Consider the following 20,370-nt stretch of genomic DNA (forward strand, 5'->3'; position numbering starts at 1 on the left):
TGGGCCCCATTTTCTAATAGTCTCTGGCGTACATAGCTAGATCGAATGCCCGCTACAAAAACATCCCGCACAGCAAGCTCCCTATGTTCGGCCGCGGTTACGGCCTGGTAATTGCTGTCATTTGAGAGATTGTTCAACTCGCGTGCAAATTCAGCTAAAGTTTCAGTAGCCCGTTGTCGGCGAGTCGTGAACACATGGCGGGCAAAGACCTCGTTCATGGGCCTAATATACATTTTGTCCAAAATCGCCAGCGCAGCGGTTTAGGAACCGGCTGGATTTAATTGTGTAGAAATTCTGTGGCTTACTCTCGCGTGCAGTAGGCTGAGCTTTTGTTCCTCCGTAGTTTCAGCGGTGCTGATTTCGGCCAGGTAGGCCTTAAAACATTTCAGCCAGTGGCAGAAGGTTTCTTTCGCCTCTGCATCCTGCGGATCGAGTTCTAGACGTCCTGGTGTTAGAGCGGATTCCATGCTTTACTTCGGCAGCTTCTTAAGTGTATTAAATTGATGGAACCATCAATTCAGCGAACAGGTGTAGTTGGATCTGAACAGAGGCTTTAATACACTTACAATAGAGCCAGCCTATTTGTTGTTGAACTTCAGATGAAATGGCAAGCTAGCTCTAAGGCACTGATCTTTATACATCGGTCCCAGGGGGAGGAGTCCTGGGCAGAGCCAAGGGAGGAGCCCAGTACAAACTCTCGCGTACTCCCAGAGCGACTCCCCCTGGTGGTCGGATAGTGCAACTGCACTTAAAATGGGTAGATAACGAACATATATACATGGTGTGATATTGGCAACTATATATAGTGTGAATCACATTCACCACAGTACTTACAGTTGTTCAGGTCTGAGCAGTAAGAAGACTGTTGCAAAACGGACACTGCTGGGTTAACTTCTTTGCACAGGACAAGATAAAGTGAACTTGAATCTTTCTCTATCAAAACCAGCTAGTGCATTGTTGACATTAAAATGTGAATGAATTGTGGTTTGGCTTTGGAAGCTTTACTTAAAATCTTAGCTTTGAGGAGAAAGCTTAATTGGCTATTAAATTCATTTTTTTAATTAAGAAAAATAACTTAAAGGGAAAGTTTTTGCATAAGAGCGTCTGAGAAAGGTTTGAACAGAAGTGAGGGGGCTGGTTTAGCACAGGGCTAAATCGCTGGCTTTGAAAGCAGATCAAGGGAGGCCAGCAGCAGGGTTCAATTCCCGTACCAGCCTCCCTGAACAGGCGCCGGAATGTGGCGACTAGGGGCTTTTCACAGTAACTTCATTTGAAGCCTACTTGTGACAATAAGCGATTTTCATTTCATATTTGAAAAGTTTTAAAGATAGATGTGTGTGAAGAATGTTCGATCAAGTAGAAGTATGGAATTAAAAATTGACAATTGTGTTGTAAAAGAAAATAGTACAAAAGCCCAAATTGATATGAAAGGTTTCTTAGATAAAAATGGAACGAAGATTTGACTATTGTCCAGAAGCCAAGTGCTTATTTTCAATAATACAGTTGAAAAAGTTTTTTGTTGTCATCATACAGAATTTTCAGACAGAAGTGCATCATTTGCTTAGCTTATTGGTAAGGCAAACTAACAATCAATAATTACAGCAACCATAGTCTTCACTTTGAACATTCCAGAGCCTGACCCAAGTTACAGATTCGTCTAAGAAGATGACATAAAATTTCAGAAGTATTGAAGCTATTCAAGCCCATAGAATATTTACTGTTCACCTGGAAAACCTTTGAAAAGATACCACCTCCTGCAATCTTAACTGCAATAGAGTGGCACAGTGGTTAGCACTGCTGCCTCACAGAGCCACAGACCTGGTTTCACTCTGATCTTGACTGCATAAAGTTTGCACATTCTCCCTGTGTCTGTGTGGGTTACCTCCAGGTGCTCCAATTTCCTCCCAAAGGTTTGTTGGTTAGGTGGATTAGTCATGATCAATACAGAGATATGGCCGGAGCCAAGCTAGAATGCTTTTTTTGGAATTGATGCAGACTTGAAGGGCTGAATGGCCTCCTTCATTTTAGACATTCTATGGATTCTGCATTGAAGTCTTGGAATAGGATTGGAGCCCAAAGCCTCCTGACTCAATGTGAAAATACAGATGTCATTGCATGAAAATAACTAACTTGGTCTCTCATGTACTGTAATCTAAACTGTCAAACATTGTCGTTAACCTGTATTAAATTTGATATGGAGATGCCGGCGCTGGATTGGGGTGTGCACAGTAAGAAGTCTCACAACACCAGGTTAAAGTCCAACAGGTTTATTTGAAATCACAAGCTTTCAGAGCACTGAAATTAAGTTTTGCTTTGTAGATATAGCACTAGGCAATCAAGTCGCATTTGCCTTTTCCACTATTCTATTAGATCATGGCCTGGAACTTATGTACATTCTGATCAAAAAGGCAATTTAGCAAAGGAAGGGGAATGCTGATTAATCAAGTATCTTGTTTTCCTGGTGCTTTTTGAAACCTCCCACTTGCATCATGCAATGGTTTCACACGTTAGGAGTTATCGATCGGCTCTCCAGTTGTCACTATAATTTTTTTTCCTATCTACTGTATTCACTGAGAAATAAAGCCCAAACCTGCACAAGCATGCACACGTATGTACACACACAAAAATACACACTGCATAATACACATAAGTGGTGTGATGAATGTTATTTGTTCCCCTCATGATCTTTAAATTGGAGTACAACAGGAAAGTTTCATAAATCAGCATGTGACTCCTCAGGCGTGAGTTCTGCTCCAGGCTTTTGCTTTCCTCCAACTTTCTTTGCTTTGCTTGCAGATGCTGACCTCTCGAAACATGGTTCCACTTGTGCTGGACACTTTGTATTGCATAATTTCACGTATAATTGTTTCCAGCCTTTCCAGCTATGAAGACTCGCCTTCATAGAATAAGTGCTGGAAATACTCAGCAGGTCTGGCAGCATTTCTGGAGAGAAACAGTTAACAATTTGAGCCGAATAGGAGTTCTGAAGAAGACTCATATTCAACTTGAAACATTAACTGTGTTTCTCTCTTCACAGATGCTGCAAGACCTGCTGAGTATGTCCAGCACTTTTATTTTTATTTCTGTTTGCCAGCATCCGCAGTATTTTGCTTTTACCTAATATTTCATTTTGAAATTTCATTTTGAAAAGTTATACTAATTGTAAAGAGATTTATTTGGTAACACGATGATGCAATAGTTAATGGCTCATAAGTGTGAACAAAGTTTATTTACACAATTGTCACCCTTGAGTTGACAATATATATGGTGTTGGAGGTCGCCAATTGCTTCCCAATTAGGAAGGTAAAATCTCATCCCTCTCTTATGCACCTAAAAGCAAACCTGAAACCAACACTAATGCCTATGAAAATTTTACAGGGGAAAAATAACTTTCAACGGTTTGCCCACACTTGGTAAATCAGCTTTTATTCAATTAAACTGGTTTGTTAAAACATCATCGAACATTATGTTCTCCAGTGATTTAACCAGCCAGGTCCTTTGGAGACATTTTCTATTCACATCGTCAAAAGAGGAAAACATAAATGGTTTTCTAGGTATCTGAACTCAGATGAAATACTACTTGTGATGTTTAGCTATTCGGCCATATATTTGTTTTTTTCTAAATGTTGGATCAACGTGGTTATCCATTTGATTTTCAACCCCACATAATTACAGTAACTTGGAGTTTCTAATATTGCAATTGTAGTGCGGTCTCTTTTCTAGGATTTAAAGTCCATTGCAATTGGGCTTTAAAGAATATGAAGGATGGAAATTTCCAAATTGGAAATTATGTTTTACAGCAGTAACAGTAGGCCATTCAGTCCCTTAAGCATGTTCCACGATTCAATTAGACCATGGCTGACTTGTACTTCAGTTCCATTGACCTGCTTGGTTTCATATCCCTTAATATCCTGCCCGACAAAATTATCACTCGGTTTTAACATTTTCAATTCATCTCATTGTCCGTGTAGGTCAGGGTGGGGTTGAGAATGATGGATTGGATGGAAGCCACCCAGTTATTCATCGCACTATGTTGGGATTGCTAGAAAACGCATCCTTGTTGAGAACTAAGCCAGGAACTAGCAATATTTCAAATATCAGACATTGCAGAGAGCGAGTGTCTCACTCAAAAATTCTGCTGGTCTCACTCTCGGCTGGCTCTAACACAGTGTACATCTGACAGATCAAGATATTACATTGGAAATCCACGAGTAAATTATTTTAAAAGCCACCTTGTATCATGAGGATTAAATGTGAAACTATACTGAAGATTATGCACAATCAATTGGATTTATTTTACTAAGATTTCAGAAATTCCAAACTCTCCCAAGTAAATAAAAACATGAACTAAAAATGGGAGAATCATTACATTTATTTCCCTTAAAAAACGACACTGTCTCGTTTCTGAATAACATCTGCAGCGTGAATATTCATTAAATACATTCAAATTTACAAACATTTTATTTATAGTTCAACATGCAGAGTTTTTATGTTCTGTATTACTCTGAACAACATTGATTTCTAAGTTCTTCATATGATCATTCAGGGATCCCACATCTGAATCAGAGTCTTTAGGGGGTTCAATTATTCGGCTTCCACTACAGCGTTCTTGTGTGATGGGATCAATTACATTTCCAACTTTGAAAACAATTTCTGCCAGTTCATGTTTAACGTGCTTGGTTCTTCGTTCAGGCAAAGCCTTCAGAAGTACGATATCACCCACAGTGCACTGTTCTTTTGGATCATGAGCAAAATAGGTCTTCCTTTTATTGTAAAACTGTGGAAGAATGGACATTTTAAAGTACTGTTTTAAAAAGTATATTTAACATGCATTTACCACTTTAAAAAATAAATTTCCTTCCACTTTTAGACAGGAATGCCGTTGGAGGTTCTAAGAGTAAATAGTTAACCCTGCTGTTCAGAACTGTGGATTTATCTGCTGGAACGTGTGTTTAATAGCTAAGGTGCTGGAAACACTTCTTTTTTTTTTAAATTGTTCACTGGACATGGGCACCTCTGGCAAGGCTGACATGAAATGCCCATTCCCATTGCCCCAATATAATTGAGTGGGTCATGTGACCACTTCAGTAGAGAGTTAAGAGTTGACCATTTTGTTGTGTGATGCAAGTTAGATACAGATCAGACTGGGTAAGGTTTGTTTTCCTAAGGGGAATTGGTGAACCAGCTGAAATTTTATGACAATCTAAGAGCTGATTCAAGCTAACATAATTAGTGACACTGGCTATTATCATATTGCAATGAATAGTCCAAGACTCAACAAATAGGAAACGGTGGGTGTGAAACTCATTCTACAACATTACCGGACATTAGTCGAAACATGCTATCAACCAAGCTGCACATTACATGAACACACTGGTTGTAAATACACATACATAAAATTTAATTGAGAATGTGCAATGCAATTTTTCTACTTAATATGAAAAATATTTCTAGAAATGAAACTATTTGTAGAGTTCAGGGCAAGGAAAGTAATGAGTGGTTCCAAAGAGAAAAGTAACATTTTAGTGATGTGAAGAGTTTCTTTTTTGTGTCAAGTCTTCGAATTATTAAACTAATAACCGTTAAATCTTGGAAGTATGGCTGGGAGTTTTAAATATAGCTCATGATCTTTTAACCAAAAACAGTAAATCAGATACAGTTCCAATAGAAGACAATAACACTTCATACTCAGATATTAAAAAAATTATAAGTGCTGGAAATAATTAATTGGGAAAAATAATCCCTATACCACACCACAATCTGCTTTGTAAAATGGATTTCATTGTGAATCAACAAGTTTTTAAAGAAAAAACAAGGGGCTGGAGTCTTCGCCCCACTCTGCCGCTTTTCTGCCCCGACCCGTTGGCGGGATTCCCCGTTACGCCGGCCGGTCAATGGGGTTTCCCATTGTGGGGCAGCCCCACGCCGTCAGGAAACCCCCGGGCGCCGGCAAAACGGAGAATCCCGCCCAAGGTTTCAGAATGAATAAATTGTCACTCTTTAATCTGCATAACACTTCATACACCTCAAAGCAATCAATTTTACCTTTAGCAGATATGGATTCAAGACAAGTCTAGTTATTCTGACTTTTGCAGTCTTCTGCATTTTTGTCCCAATCACTTTTCCGATAATCCACTTGGCATGGACAGAGGCAGTTCTTGCTGACATGTTTCAAAATTGCCTGCATTAAAGTGAATGAGATTTTGTAATATCACACAAAATAGCTCAAAAATATTTGCTCAAAGACAACCATTAATTACATAATATTTTTAATTGTAATTTTAAAATGAAGCTCCATCTACTCTCTGGGTGGGCTTAAAAATCCTATGACAATATTTCAAAGAGCTGGATAGTTATCTCCAATTATGTCCTCACCAATTATGTGACCTTTAAAAAAATATTTTTATTCAGGCATTTATAAATATATACATAAAATGCAACCAAAACCAAGAAAAAGAGAACAAACAGGAAGTCTCATAACCAATAAATAACACCCGACACCTCATCTTCCCTGCCGTTCCCCTCCGGGCAAACGTCCCCCACAGACCCTCTCAAGGCGAACTTGATTTTTTACAGCTTAAGGAATTCCGCAAAGTCACTCACCCACACCCCCAGTTTCAGCAACTCCAGAGTCCCTCCATTCCAACTAATTCAGTCTCCAGCTACCAGGGAGGCAAAGGCCAAGACATTGGCCTCTCTCACTCCCTGGACTCCTGGATCATCCAACACTATGAAAATTGCCACTTCTGGACTCGGGACAACCGTCACCTTCAATACCTCAGACATAACGTCAGCAAACCCTCGCCAGAATCCCTCCAGCTTCGGACAAGCCCAAAATATGTGGACATAGTTCACGGACCTCCCCGCGCACCGCCCACACCTATCCTCCACCCCCTCAAAGAACCTGCTCATTCTGGCCACTGTCACATGCGCCCTATGAATCACTTTGAATTGAATAAGGCCTAGCACACAAAGAGGATAAGTTCACTCTCCTCAGAGCCTCCTACCATAGCCCAGCCTCCACCTCGCTCCCCAGCTCTTCCTCCCACTTCCATTTAACTTCTCCTATCTGGGCTTCCTCCCAATCCATTAAATCTCCGACCACCCTACCCTCGCCAACTCCTGTTTTCGACATCACCTTGTCCTGCAGTCCTAGGGGTGGCAGTTTGGAAAAGGATGGCACCTGCTTCCTCACATAATCCCGTACTTGTCAGTACCGGAACCCATTCTCACTGGGCAGTTCATACTCACCTTCCAATTCCTCTAAAGTCGAGAAACTGCCCCCACAAATAGGTCCCCAAACTGCTCGAACCCCGCTGTCCAATTATGTGATCATTATCACATTGCTGTTTGCGGAACTTTGCTGTGAGCAAATTGGCTGCCATGTTTCCTACATTAGAACAGTGACCATACTTCAAAAGTACTTCATTGATACCACATCACTTTGGGAAGACCTGAGATTGTGCAAGGTGCTATATAAATGCAAGTCTTTCTTTATTGAAAATGCTCAGTTACCCCAAAGCACTTCAGAGAGAAAAATCTTATTTTTGAAATGTCACTGCTGTTCTGTAGATAACTACAACAGCTAACTTGCATACAGCACGTTCCACAAACAGTAATTACAAAATGATCATCTCCATCAATAAAGTCCTGTAACAGTGGATATTTTACATGCACCGACAGAGAGAGATTAATTTAATATTTCATCTGAGCACTTCCATTCATGCAGCACTCTTATAGTACTGCAGCGGGAGTGGAATTCGACTTGAACTCATTACTTTTTGAATCAGTTGTTAATATATATTTTTTAAACATCCTGTGAATACATAATCAAGTTGCATCCATTCTCATCAAGCCCAATATCTCACCACTTTTTGTGGGAACTTGCTCTGCGCAAAGTGGTTGTCAGTTTCTCTACATTACAACAATGGATTACATTTCTAAACTGTTTCATTAGCTATTTTGGGAAAGACCCTATATAAATGCATTATTACATGATTAACTTCAGAGTAAAACCTATGATAATTTTCAACATCAGAAATGTTGGTTTAATCTTCTTCATTCAATCATAGTCATAGAGCCTTGCAGCACAGAAGAGAATAGAGAAATACAGCACAGAACAGGCCCTTCGGCCCACGATGTTGCGCCGAACTTTTGTCCTAGGTTAATCATAGAATTTTGGACAATTTGTCATGGCCAATCCACCCAACCTGCACATCTTTGGACTGTGGGAGGAAACCGGAGTACCCGGAGGAAACCCACGCAGTCACGGGGAGGATGTGCAGACTCCACACAGACAGTGACCCAAGTCGAAATCGAACTTGGGACCCTGGAGCTGTGAAGCAATTGTGCTATCCACAATGCTACCGTGCTGCCCTTAAGAAGTTAACCTACACTCCCTTATTCTACCCTAATCCAAGTACCTATCCAATAGCCGCTTGAAGGTCCATAAATTTTCCGACTCAACTACTACCACAGGCAGTGCATTCCATGCCCCCACTACTCTCTGGGTAAAGAACCTACCTCTGACATCCCCTCTATATCTTCCACCATTTATCTTAAATTTATGTCCCCTTGTAATGGTGTGTTCCACCCGGGGAAAAAGTCTCTGACTGTCTACTCTATCTATTCCCCATATCATCTTATAAACCTCTATCAAGTCGCCCCTCATCCTTCTCCGTTCTAATGAGAAAAGGCCTAGCACCCTCAATCTTTCCTCGTATGACCTACTCTCCATTCCAGGCAACATCCTGGTAAATCTCCTTTGCACCTTTTCCAAAGCTTCCACATCCTTCCTAAAATGAGGTGACCAGAACTGCACACAGTACTCCAAATGTGGCCTGACCAAGGTTTTGTACAGCTGCATCATCACCTCACGGCTCTTAAATTCAATCCCTCTGCTAATGAACGCTAGCACACCATAGGCCTTCTTCACAGCTCTATCCACTTGAGTGGCAACTTTCAAAGAACAATGAACATAGACCCCAAGATCTCTCTGCTCCTCCACATTGCCAAGAACCCTACCATTAACCCTGTATTCCGCATTCAGATTTGTCCTTCCAAAATGGACAACCTCACACTTGTCAGGGTTAAACTCCATCTGCCACTTCTCAGCCCAGCTCTGCATTCTATCTATGTCTCTTTGAAGCCAACAACAGCCCTCCTCACTATCCACAACTCCACCAATCTTCGTATCATCTGCAAATTTACTGACCCACCCTTCAACTCCCTCATCCAAGTCGTTAATGAAAATCACAAACAGCAGAGGACCCAGAACTGATCCCTGCGGTACGCCACTGATAACTGGGCTCCAGGCTGAATATTTGCCATCCACCACAACTCTCTGTCTTCTATCGGTTAGCCAGTTTGTTATCCAACTGGCCAAATTTCCCACTATCCCATGCCTCCTTACTTTCTGCATAAGCCTACCATGGGGAACCTTATCAAATGCCTTACTAAAATCCATGTACACTACATCCACTGCTTTACCTTCATCCACATGCTTGGTCACCTCCTCAAAGAATTCAATAAGACTTGTAAGGCAAGACCTACCCCTCACAAATCCGTGCTGACTATCCCTAATCAAGCAATGCCTTTCCAGATGCTCAGAAATCCTATCCCTCAGTACCCTTTCCATTACTTTGCCTACCACCGAAGTAAGACTAACTGGCCTGTAATTCCCAGGTTTATCCCTATTCCCTTTTTTGAACAGGGGCACGACATTCGCCACTCTCCAATCCTCTGGTACCACCCCTGTTGACAGCGAGGACGAAAAGATCATTGCCAACGGCTCTGCAATTTCATTTCTTGCTTCCCATAGAATCCTTGGATATATCCCGTCAGGCCCGGGGGACTTGTCTATCCTCAAGTTTTTCAAAACGCGCAACACATCTTCCTTCCTGACAAGTATCTCCTCAAGCTTATCAGTCTGCTTCACGCTGTCCTCTCCAACAATATGGCCCCTCTCATTTGTAAATACTGAAGAAAAATACTTGTTCAAGACCTCTCCTATCTCTTCAGACTCAATACACAATCTCCCGCTACTGTCCTTAATCGGACCTACTCTCACTCTAGTCATTCTCATATTTCTCACGTATGTGTAAAAGGCCTTGGGGTTTTCCTTGATCCTACCCGCCAAAGATTTTTCATGCCCTCTCTTAGCTCTCCTAATCCCTTTCTTCAGTTCCCTCCTGGCTATCTTGTATCCCTCCAGCGCACTGTCTGAACCTTGTTTCTTCAGCCTTACATAAGTCTCCTTCTTCCTCTTAACAAGACATTCAACCTCTCTTGTCAACCATGGTTCCCTCACTCGACCATCTCTTCCCTGCCTGACAGGGACATACATATCAAAGACACGCAGTACCTGATCCTTGAACAAGTTCCACATTTCACTTGTGTCCTTCCCTGACAGCCTATGTTCCCAACTTCTGCACTTCAATTCTTGTCTGACAGCATTGTATTTACCCTTCCCCCAATTATAAACCTTGCCCTGTTGCTCGCACCTATCCCTCTCCATTACTAAAGTGAAAGTCACAGAATTGTGGTCACTACCTACAAAATGCTCCCCCACTAACAAATCTATCACCTGCCCTGGTTCATTACCAAGTACTAAATCCAATATGGCCTCCCCTCTGGTCGGACAATCTACATACTGTGTTAGAAAAGCTTCCTGGACACACTGCACAAACACTACCCCATCCAAACTATTTGATCTAAAGAGTTTCCACTCAATGTTTGGGAAGTTGAAGTCGCCCATGACTACTACCCTGTGACTTCTGCACCTTTCCAGAATCTGTTTCCCAATCTGTTCCTCCACATCTCTGCTGCTATTGGGGGGCCTATAGAACACTCCCAACAAGGTGACTGCTCCTTTCCTATTTCTACCTTCAACCCATATTACCTCAGTAGGCAGATCCCCCTCGAACTGCCTTTCTGCAGCTGTTATACTATCTCTAATTAACAATGCCACCCCCCCACCTCTTTTACCACCCTCCCTAATCTTGTTGACACATCTATAACCAGGGACCTCCAACAACCATTTCTGGCCCTCTTCTATCCAAGTTTCCGTGATGGCCACCACATCGTAGTCCCAAGTACCGATCCATGCCTTAAGTTCACCCACCTTATTCCTGATGCTTCTTGCATTAAAGTATACACACTTCAACCCATCTCCTTGCCTGCAAGTACTCTCCTTTGTCATTGTTACCTTCCCCACTGCATCACTACGTGCTTTGGCGTCCTGACTATCGTCTACCTTAGTTGCTGGACTACAGATCCGGTTCCCATTCCCCTGCCAAATTAGTTTAAACCCTCCCGAAGAGTACTAGAAAACCTCCCCCCCAGGATATTGGTTCCCCTCTGGTTCAGATGCAACCCGTCCTGCTTGTACAGGTCCCACCTTCCCCAGAATGCGCTCCAATTATCCAAATACCTGAAGCCCTCCCTCCTACACCATTCCTGCAGCCACGTGTTCAACTGCACTCTCTCCCTATTCCTAGCCTCGCTATCACGTGGCACCGGCAACAAACCAGAGATGACAACTCTGTCTGTCCTGGCCCTTAACTTCCAGCCTAACTCCCTAAACTTGTTTATTACCTCCACACCCTTTTTCCTACCTACATCGTTGGTACCAATGTGCACCACGACTTCTGGCTGCTCACCCTCCCCCTTCAGGATCCTGAAGACACGATCAGAGACATCCCTGGCCCTGGCACCCGGGAGGCAACATACCTTTCGGGAGTCTCGCTCGCGACCACAGAATCTCCTATCTATTCCCCTAACCATTGAATCTCCTATTACTATTGCTTTTCTATGCTCCCCCCTTCCCTTCTGAGCCCCAGAGCCAGACTCAGTGCCAGAGACCTGGCCGCTGGGGCCTTCCCCCGGTAGGTCATCCCCCCCAACAGCATCCAAAACGGTATACTTGTTTTGAAGGGGAATGGCCACGAGGGATCCCTGCACTGTCTGCCTGTTAGTTTTCTTTCCCCTGACTGTAACCCAGCTACTCTTGTCCAGTACCTTTGGTGTGGCTACCTCCCTGTAACTCTTCTCTATGACCCCCTCTGCCTCCCGGATGATCCGAAGTTCATCCAGCTCCAGCTCCAGTACCTTAACACGGTCTCTGAGGAGCTGGAGTTGGGTGCACTTCCCGCAGGTATAGTCAGCGGGGACACCAGTGGTATCCCTCACCACCCACATCCTACAGGAGGAGCATGCAACTGCCCTAGCCTCCATCCCCTCTTACTTTACAGAATTAGCTGCCCTGTGGACCAACTGGACCTCCGCCCTCCGGCTCTGCTCCCAGTCAGCTGTACTCTAAACTCCTGGTTCCCTTCACGCTCTTTGATAAATATAGGAAATTAAATGAAAGGAGTACCTTACTCCCTCCTCACCTAACTCCCTCAGTCACCAAACTCTCACTGTAGCACTCAAATGCCACAAGCTCAGCCAAGAAAAGACCTTCGGCCAATTGTATCTGCATGACCATCAAGCACATATCTACTCTAATCCCTTTTTCCAGTACTTGGTCCATAGCATTGTATGCTATGGCATTTCAAGTGCTCATCTATATGCATCTTGACTGTTGTGAGGGTTCCCGCCTCTACCACCTCAGGCAGCAAGTTCCAGATTCCCACCGCCCTCTGGGTGAAGAAGTATTTCCTCAAATCCCTTCTAAATCCCCTGCCCCTGACCTGAAATCTATGCCACCTGGTTATTGATCCCACTACTACAGGGAAAGGTGTCTTCCTATCAATGTCTCTCATAACTTTGTACACCTCAATCAGGTTCCCCTTCAGCCTCTCTGCTCAAAGGGAAAGAACCTCAGTCTAACCATCCTCTCTTCATAGCTTAAATGCTCCAGTCCAGGCAACAACCTGATGGATCTTCTTTGGATGTTTTCTATTGCAATCACATCCTTCCTATAGCAAGACAAAACAGAACTGCACACAGTACTCCAGCTATGGCCCAATCAATATTTTATACAGCTCCAGCATAACCTTCCTGCTATTATATTCTTTGCCGAGGCTAATAAAGGCAAGTATCCCATACGCCTTCTTAATCACCTGATCTATCTCTCCTGCTGCCTTCAGGGATCTTTGGACATGCACCTCAACCTAGTCCGATGTACTTCCTAGCATCCCGTCATTCATTGTGTATCCCCTTACCTTGTTTGTCCTCTCAATATAGCACGTTACCCGTTTCAGGGTTAAATTTCAGGTTTAAATTCCATTTGCCACTGATCTATGTCATCCTATAATCAAAGACTTTCCTCCTCACTATTTACCACAGTAAGAAGTCTTACAACACCAGGTTAAAGTCCAACAGGTTTGTTTCAAACACGAGCTTTCGGAGCACGGCTCCTTCTTCAGGTGAATGGAAAGGCTTGTTCCAGAAATGTTTATATAGACACAGTCAGAGATGCCCCGGAATGCGAGCACCTGCAGGCAATCAAATCATCAAAGATGCAGAGAGAGAGGTAACTCCAGGTTAAAGAGGTGTGAATTGTCCCAAGCCAGTTCAGTCGGTAGGCCTCTGCAAGTCCAGGCTTGTTGGTGGGGGCCGAATGTAATGCGACATGAATCCCAGATCCCGGTTGAGTCCGCATTCATGCGTGCGGAACTTAGCTATAAGTTTTTGCTCAGCAATTTTGCGTTGTCGCGTCTCCTGAAGGCCTCCTTGTAGAATGCTGACCCGGAGATCAGAGGCTGAATGTCCTTGACTGCTGAAGTGTTCCCCAACTGGAAGGGAACAGTCCTGCCTGTTGATAGTCGCACGATGCCCGTTTATTCGTTGTCGCAGTGTCTGCATGGTCTCGCCAATGTACCACGCTTCGGGACATCCTTTCCTGCAGCGTATGAGGTAGACTACATTGGTCGAGTCGCACGAGTATGCGCCGCGTACCTGGTGGGTGGTGTTTCCACGTGTAATGGTGGTGTCCATGTCGATGATCTGGCATGTCTTGCAGAGATTACCCTGGCAGGGTTTTGTGGTGTTGTGGTTGCTGTTCTGAAGGCTGGGTAATTTGCTGCAAACAATGGTTTGTTTGAGGTTGCGCGGTTGTTTGAAGGCCAGTAGTGCCTTATAGCTAAGTTCCGCACGCATGAATGCGGACTCAACCGGGATCTGGGATTCATGTCGCATTACATTCGGCCCCCACCAACAAGCCTGGACTTGCAGAGGCCTACCGACTGAACTGGCTTGGGACAATTCACACCTCTTTAACCTGGAGTTACCTCTCTCTCTGCATCTTTGATGATTTGATTGCCTGCAGGTGCTCGCATTCCGGGGCATCTCTGACTGTGTCTATATAAACATTTCTGGAACAAGCCTTTCCATTCACCTGAAGAAGGAGCCGTGCTCCGAAAGCTCGTGTTTGAAACAAACCTGTTGGACTTTAACCTGGTGTTGTAAGACTTCTTACTGTGCTCACCCCAGTCCAACGCCGGCATCTCCACATCATGACTATTTACCACACCACCAGTTTTTGTATCATCTGAGAACTTAGTGATCACACCTTCTTGCCCCCGGCCAAATATTCATATCTAAATCATTAATGTACACTACAAACAGCAACGGACCCAACACCAATTCCTACGGTACACCACTGGACACAGGCTTACAGCTACAAGAACAACCGTCACCCTTTGCCTCCTGCCACTAAACCAATTTCAGATCCAATTTGCCATACTGACCTGGATCCATTGGGCTCTTAATTTCTTGACCAATCTCCCATGTGGAACCTTGTCAAAAGCCTTACTACAGTCTATGAGAACTAATCAACTGCACTGCCCTCATCTACACACTTAGGCACCTCCTCAAAAAAATCACTCAAATATTTGAGACATGATCTCCCTCTGACAAAGCTATGCTATCCTTGATTAATCCTCGCCTGTCCAAGTGGAGATAGATTAATTCCGTCCCTCAGAATTTTTTCCAATAATTTCCCTAAAGATAATCTTCTCATTTCCGTCCACCAAGTAGTTCTGAAGATTTGAAGGAGGACAGCCATAACCTACATTGTTTCATCCGAATAACATGAAAGAACTGGTGGCAAAGTTTGATTATACGACAATTGGGAGTCTAACAACAGAATTGGGTAAATAGGCAAGACGATTAGGTATGTATTTGCTCCTCTCGACGTAGCTTCCTTATTGCAGCCCAATCGCACAAAATAATCACATTTCACTTCCCACATACACACCTCCTCCAGATCCACTCCCGGCCGATGGGGAATTTCAAAGCGACGGACACACTTCCGCCGGCGTCCTCCCTTTGGGAACCGAGCATGCGCACCAGGAGACAGAACGGGTATGTTTCATGCTATTGCTTCCCCCGGGATATCGTCTTTAATGTGGCTGCCAGAGCTGTAATGGGCTTGCAGCCGGCTTCCTGTTCTGACCCCTGCGATTCCACTTTCCCAAACATGCAGATCTGTATTTAATTACACCTCATTCAGTCCCCCCGGTTTGACTTTATTTTTTTCTCTCCAAGAGTGATCGTTTCAGCCCGAGGTCAGATGGCAGCATTCTGGTCTGGGTCAGACGGTTCTGGGTTTGAGTGACTGTAGGATCTGCTCTTTTCTGTGAGATTTTAAGCCGTGGAACCTGCTTGAGAGGGTGGATGTAAAAGACCTTATGGCACTATTTTGAAAAAGGGCAGAGGAGTTACCCATGATGTCCGGCCAATATTTATCCCTTAATCAACATTTTAAAAATCTGGTCATTATCCCATTGCTGTTTGTGGTCATTTATTGTGCACAAACTGGCTCCTGTACTTGTTGCATTATAACAATGCCTTTCAATTTAAGATAACTTAATTAACTTAAAATACTTCTTTCCCCTTGGACTTCACAATAGACAAGCCAGTGAAAAAACCTACGGGTACTAAAGGGAAGCCTGCAAATGCCAGCAAAGAACTGGATACCCCATGGTTTACATTTTCAATGGTTCAGATCATTTTTATATACACATCAAAAGGAAAGGTAACAATCAGGCCATTGGTGTGTTAGTTGATGAGCATTGCAAAGTATTTTTTAAATAACTGATTTGTCATGGAGGCTGAAATCAGTTGGAACAAAATGAGATGAATCATGATCCCAATGAGGAAAGAAAGTTCTGTAGAAGCTTTAAAAATAATTGAAAGGACAGCTTAGAATGACAAGGTTGGGTTATGGGGATAGGGTGGGGGTGTGGGTCTAAGTGGAGTGCTGTTTTGGAGGGTCGGTGCCTCAACTTGAATATTGTGTTAAATTCTGATGCCACACTTTAAAAGGGAAGTCAAGACCTTGGAGAGGATGATAAGAGATTAATTAAAATGGGACTAGGGATGATGAAAGTCAGTAATGTTAAGAGACTGAAGCTGGGTTTGTTCTCAATAGAGAAGACTTGGTTAAATAAATATTTAATAGAGATCGTTCAAAGTGATTTGGATAGAAGAAATAAAGAGAAACTGTTTCTGCTGTCAGAAGAGTCAGTAACCGGAGGACATGTTACAGATTTTAGGTGATTTATTCCAGGTTGTATCAGTCTATGATTATGTATCTTTAACAGAGTAAAATATCCCAGCAGCCAATTAAAGGTACCATTAATCTTAACAAAACTGGAAGTTGCAACCAACTGTCTTTTGATTGTATCTACACATTCTTCCCTTAGTAAAAAATAGTTGAAGAGATCGCAAGCAAAAATAGTTGAAGAGATTGCAAGCTGTTAGGCTGCAAAGTGTTAACCATTTTTATATTGGATATTAATCTTGACTACCACCATTTAAGGAGGAAGTTACACTCAACAGATGCAAATTGTCCACTAGATATCAATCACAAGCTGGAGCTCCTGTTTTCACATGTCCCAAATATCTGGATTGAGTTTCGAATCCTACACGTTCTGACTCAAAGCCAGGAAGGCTTCGGCAAAGCCAAGAGTTTACTGTAAATGCAAAAATGGAAATTTAGTCCACTTTTCCTGGTAGATTAGGGTTATTTTTTGAGTTTCCTCATGCAACATTTGACCCTATCTCCCAAAACTGCCAGATCCCAACTCCCAGTGTTCCTTTAATCCCTGTTACGATCCCAGCTGATGTAACTACAGGACAGTCATGAGCCAGAGTGGAACCCTGGCTTGATAGAGCATTATTATTTTTAAATTTAGAGACATGGATGAACAGATTAACTTTTAACAAAAGAATGAAACCTTTATTAAACAAAACATGGTAAGCTATAAACCACTACCATTCACCCTACCTATCTCTTCACAGATGTACACAGATTTGTAAGGATAACACATGTTACAAAATATATCTCATGCTCTAATGTTTTCGGTAAATACAATCCATGTAAACCAATAGGTGAAATGTGGTCAGACATACCACATTCTGAAAATAAGTGACATGCCATCCAACACAACTTCTGTGGATTTCTCATCAAATCGCCCTAGATGCTTGTCACATTGTGAGCCAACTAGTGTCACTGGACTCTGACGTCCACATGAGTATATTCAAACTCCACCCCGAACAATACACTTGAAAACTTCTCCCAAACAATGCTTTCTCTCGGATGCCTTCACCAAGGATCCACCTCCTTTCAGTATTCTTCTGCCTTGGATTGCCACATACATTCAAGTTTCCACACTATCTCTCAGGTACCCAGACATGCCAACAGAATATTACTGCTTCACAGACTATACTATATTAAGGTGGCACCAAATTTTTGATTTACTTCGGACGTCTAGCTTGCTGGTTTTAAATCTGGTCCTTGTAGCCATCTTTAATTCAGAGCACGTTCTCTACTTTTTATTTTAATTTCACCGAACAGGACCTTGGTTAACTTCTTGTTCTTTGTTCCTTTAATTTAACTCTTCTGGAGACATTCATTTTGTCCCTGCTACCAGTTTTACGTGATTTCTATTCTTTTGGAGAGTGTGCTATCTGCAGCTCCCTTCTCCTGTCCAGCTTCTGGCTCCAGCTTGCAACTAACTCAAAAGTTATTTCTGTTCCTGGGTGGCCCCTGGTTGCTAAGCAACAGCCTAATTCACTTTAAACCTTGTTTCCTTTCATGTTGTAGACACTCATTACCATGCATATATCTAAACTAAACTGAAGTTATTGGGGGGGATTTTCCGCTCCCGTTTTTGTTGGACAAGATCAGTAATGGGAGCAGAAAATCTCACGCGATATCCAAATCACGTTTCACACCGACATATAGTATGACGTGATTGTCCCTGCCTATTCTCCACAGTCTTGCTAAACTCCATGATTCCCCTTCCTTAATATCATTAAAAACCAGGCACTTGACTCCAAACTGGTACAGATTGCCATGCTTCTAAAAAACAGTAAGAGGTCAAAATTAAATATAAAGGTGAAGAAATGCATATAAAAATGAATCTACTCATTAATGACTACAAGAATAACAAAGGATACTTTTAACATTTTCACAGACAAATTAACAGTTGTAGAATTGAATCCCTTAAAAACCAATAAAAATCCAAGGACATACCAGTTAATAAAACTAGAATTGGATAGATTTAATTACCTTAAATTCATGACCTTGTGCATTATATGACATAATGTCTCAATTATGAAACAAAATATCCTCCCAACTGTCATCATTGTCACACAATCAGAACCAGGTAACATTCTGGGGTGGGATCACATGACAAATAACCTCTTTCTAAGGAGGATTATGACATCGGAACACTGATATCACAACATTCTTCAGTGTGGCCTCTTCTTAACACTCTTAGAAGTAGGATATGGATCCATTCAAACAGCATTGATTGTTTCTCTCATCACCCATCCGTAAACTGAACGATGTTTTGATTTCTTTTTTTAATAAGCGGTGCCGTATTTCCCAACCTCTTGCTATTGTTTGCGTGATCTAATTCTTGCCAATAGCCTAACAGCAAACTCGAATTAGGATGAATTCAAAAGGTTAGCTTATTGCACACAATCAAAGGCTACGAACAGGAGGGTCCGCAATGCCACCCCCCCCCCCCCCCCCCACGCACCCATACAGTAAAAAGACAGATAGAGGGAAGCAGGTTATGCAGTGTTGCTCGTTGTGCTTTACTCAAATGGCTCTGTTTAATCACCTTGCTCTGGAGTCGCCAGGTATCTTTATGATACCACCACGAGGTTCAAGTTCAAGTGCTGATCAATAACTCAATACACCAGTTAGTAAGGTTCAAATCAAAACACATTTATTATATACACAGTCAATCGCTACTCATGCATAAAATACTACTCAGTAGACTATTTCTAACATTAAAAGGCCAATACTTAGCTTTGAAAACTGGCCCACCAGGTCAGGGGAACAAATGGCCTTTCGTTCGCTTCTGAGTCTGCAGGCTTCCAGCTGGTATCGACTAAGGGTTAGGAGCGCCTATCTCGTAGCGTGCGTTGACTGGACACTTACTTGTTGGTGCAGCAGCTAAGCAGGTCTCTCCGAGTTGAGAGTCACGGTCACGGGTGGTTTCGAGCTGCTGAGAGACCCTGCCAAGAAGACCTGCCAAGAGAGAAAACTGAACTTGGGGGGCTCTATTTTATAGCCCCCAGGGGCTTTGCGCCCTTTTGGGCGGACCACGTACCTGGTTCCAATTGGTTGGACTACGTTCCAATCAATTGATTTGATTTCCCCAATACTGGAGCTGTTCCCTGATCGCTGGGCGGTTCCTAGATGTCCGTTGGCCTTTTTTTGTCCAGGCTCCTGCTGGCGCCGAGGAGTCTGGCTTGGTCTTGATTACTCTTAATGTTACCAATTGTACCTGGGGATCGCTCATCAATATGTAGATGGTTGTTAGTTTCAGTGCTGTCTAGCTTTCTGCAAGTTCTAATACACAGGAAGCTTTGCATTCTGCTTGCTTCCCTGTGCCTGTCCATTTCTCCCTGCATTCTTAGTGGATCTCCATTTTAAAGTCGGGAAGTGGCCAACCCAGGTGGCTACAACAGAGATGTTTCAGGTTTTGTAGGCGATGGTGTACAACTTCAAGAGTCAGGGTAGATGGGGCCAGGTGCCCAACCTCGACTAAGCTCCTTCCATGTGACCTGCTAGTCAGATGTTAAAGCAGAGCAGACTGACTTGTAGTTCAGGAAATCAATATCAATTTGTGCAACAAGCAAGAGTCTTGGGTAATGTGACCGTATCTCTGCACGAGGTCTTCAACAAAGGATGTTTATCCAGTAAAATAAAAGCAAAATACTGTGGATGCTGGAAATCTGAAATAAAAACAGAAAATGCTGGAAAACCTCAGCAGGCCTGGCAGCACCTGTGAAGAGAGAAATAAAGTTAGTGTTTGAGTCCGTATGACTTCTCCTTTATTTATTATATTTATTTAGTGTCTTGAAATTGAGTTGTGTTCCAGGCTGATTACATCTCAGCAA

At 42.8% G+C, this 20,370-nt stretch overlaps 1 protein-coding gene across 3 annotated transcripts; it reads right to left on the reverse strand.

Annotated features, from left to right (window-relative positions):
* Nucleotides 1–4,271: 4,271 nt before the first annotated feature.
* On the reverse strand, nt 4,272–18,586 carry mrps17 (mitochondrial ribosomal protein S17). Of its 3 annotated transcripts, none has more exons than XM_038814045.1 (3): nt 18,524–18,586; nt 6,046–6,181; nt 4,272–4,777 (listed from the first exon to the last, which is right to left on the reverse strand). In XM_038814045.1, exons 2-3 carry the CDS (start codon nt 6,166–6,168, stop codon nt 4,472–4,474), a joined length of 429 nt encoding a protein of 142 aa, XP_038669973.1. In that variant the 5' UTR covers nt 6,169–6,181; nt 18,524–18,586; the 3' UTR covers nt 4,272–4,471. The 3 variants fall into 3 exon arrangements, with proteins under 3 accessions (XP_038669973.1, XP_038669970.1, XP_038669971.1); XM_038814042.1 differs by lacking the exon at nt 18,524–18,586 and adding an exon at nt 15,203–15,352; XM_038814043.1 differs by lacking the exon at nt 18,524–18,586 and adding an exon at nt 15,018–15,204.
* Between the last annotated feature and the right edge of the window lie 1,784 nt (nt 18,587–20,370).

The sequence above is a fragment of the Scyliorhinus canicula genome, chromosome 12 (genome assembly GCF_902713615.1).
Source record: "Scyliorhinus canicula chromosome 12, sScyCan1.1, whole genome shotgun sequence".
Classification (NCBI taxonomy): Eukaryota; Metazoa; Chordata; class Chondrichthyes; order Carcharhiniformes; family Scyliorhinidae; genus Scyliorhinus; species Scyliorhinus canicula.

Coding starts and splice junctions, on each gene's coding strand:
- mrps17 (XM_038814045.1), bottom strand. CDS start 6,168: ATGTCAGCAAGAACTGCCTCTGTCCATGCCAAGTGGATTATCGGAAAA. Junction 4,778..6,045: donor TGAATCCATATCTGCTAAAG/GTAAAATTGATT, acceptor ATTCTTCCACAG/TTTTACAATAAAAGGAAGAC.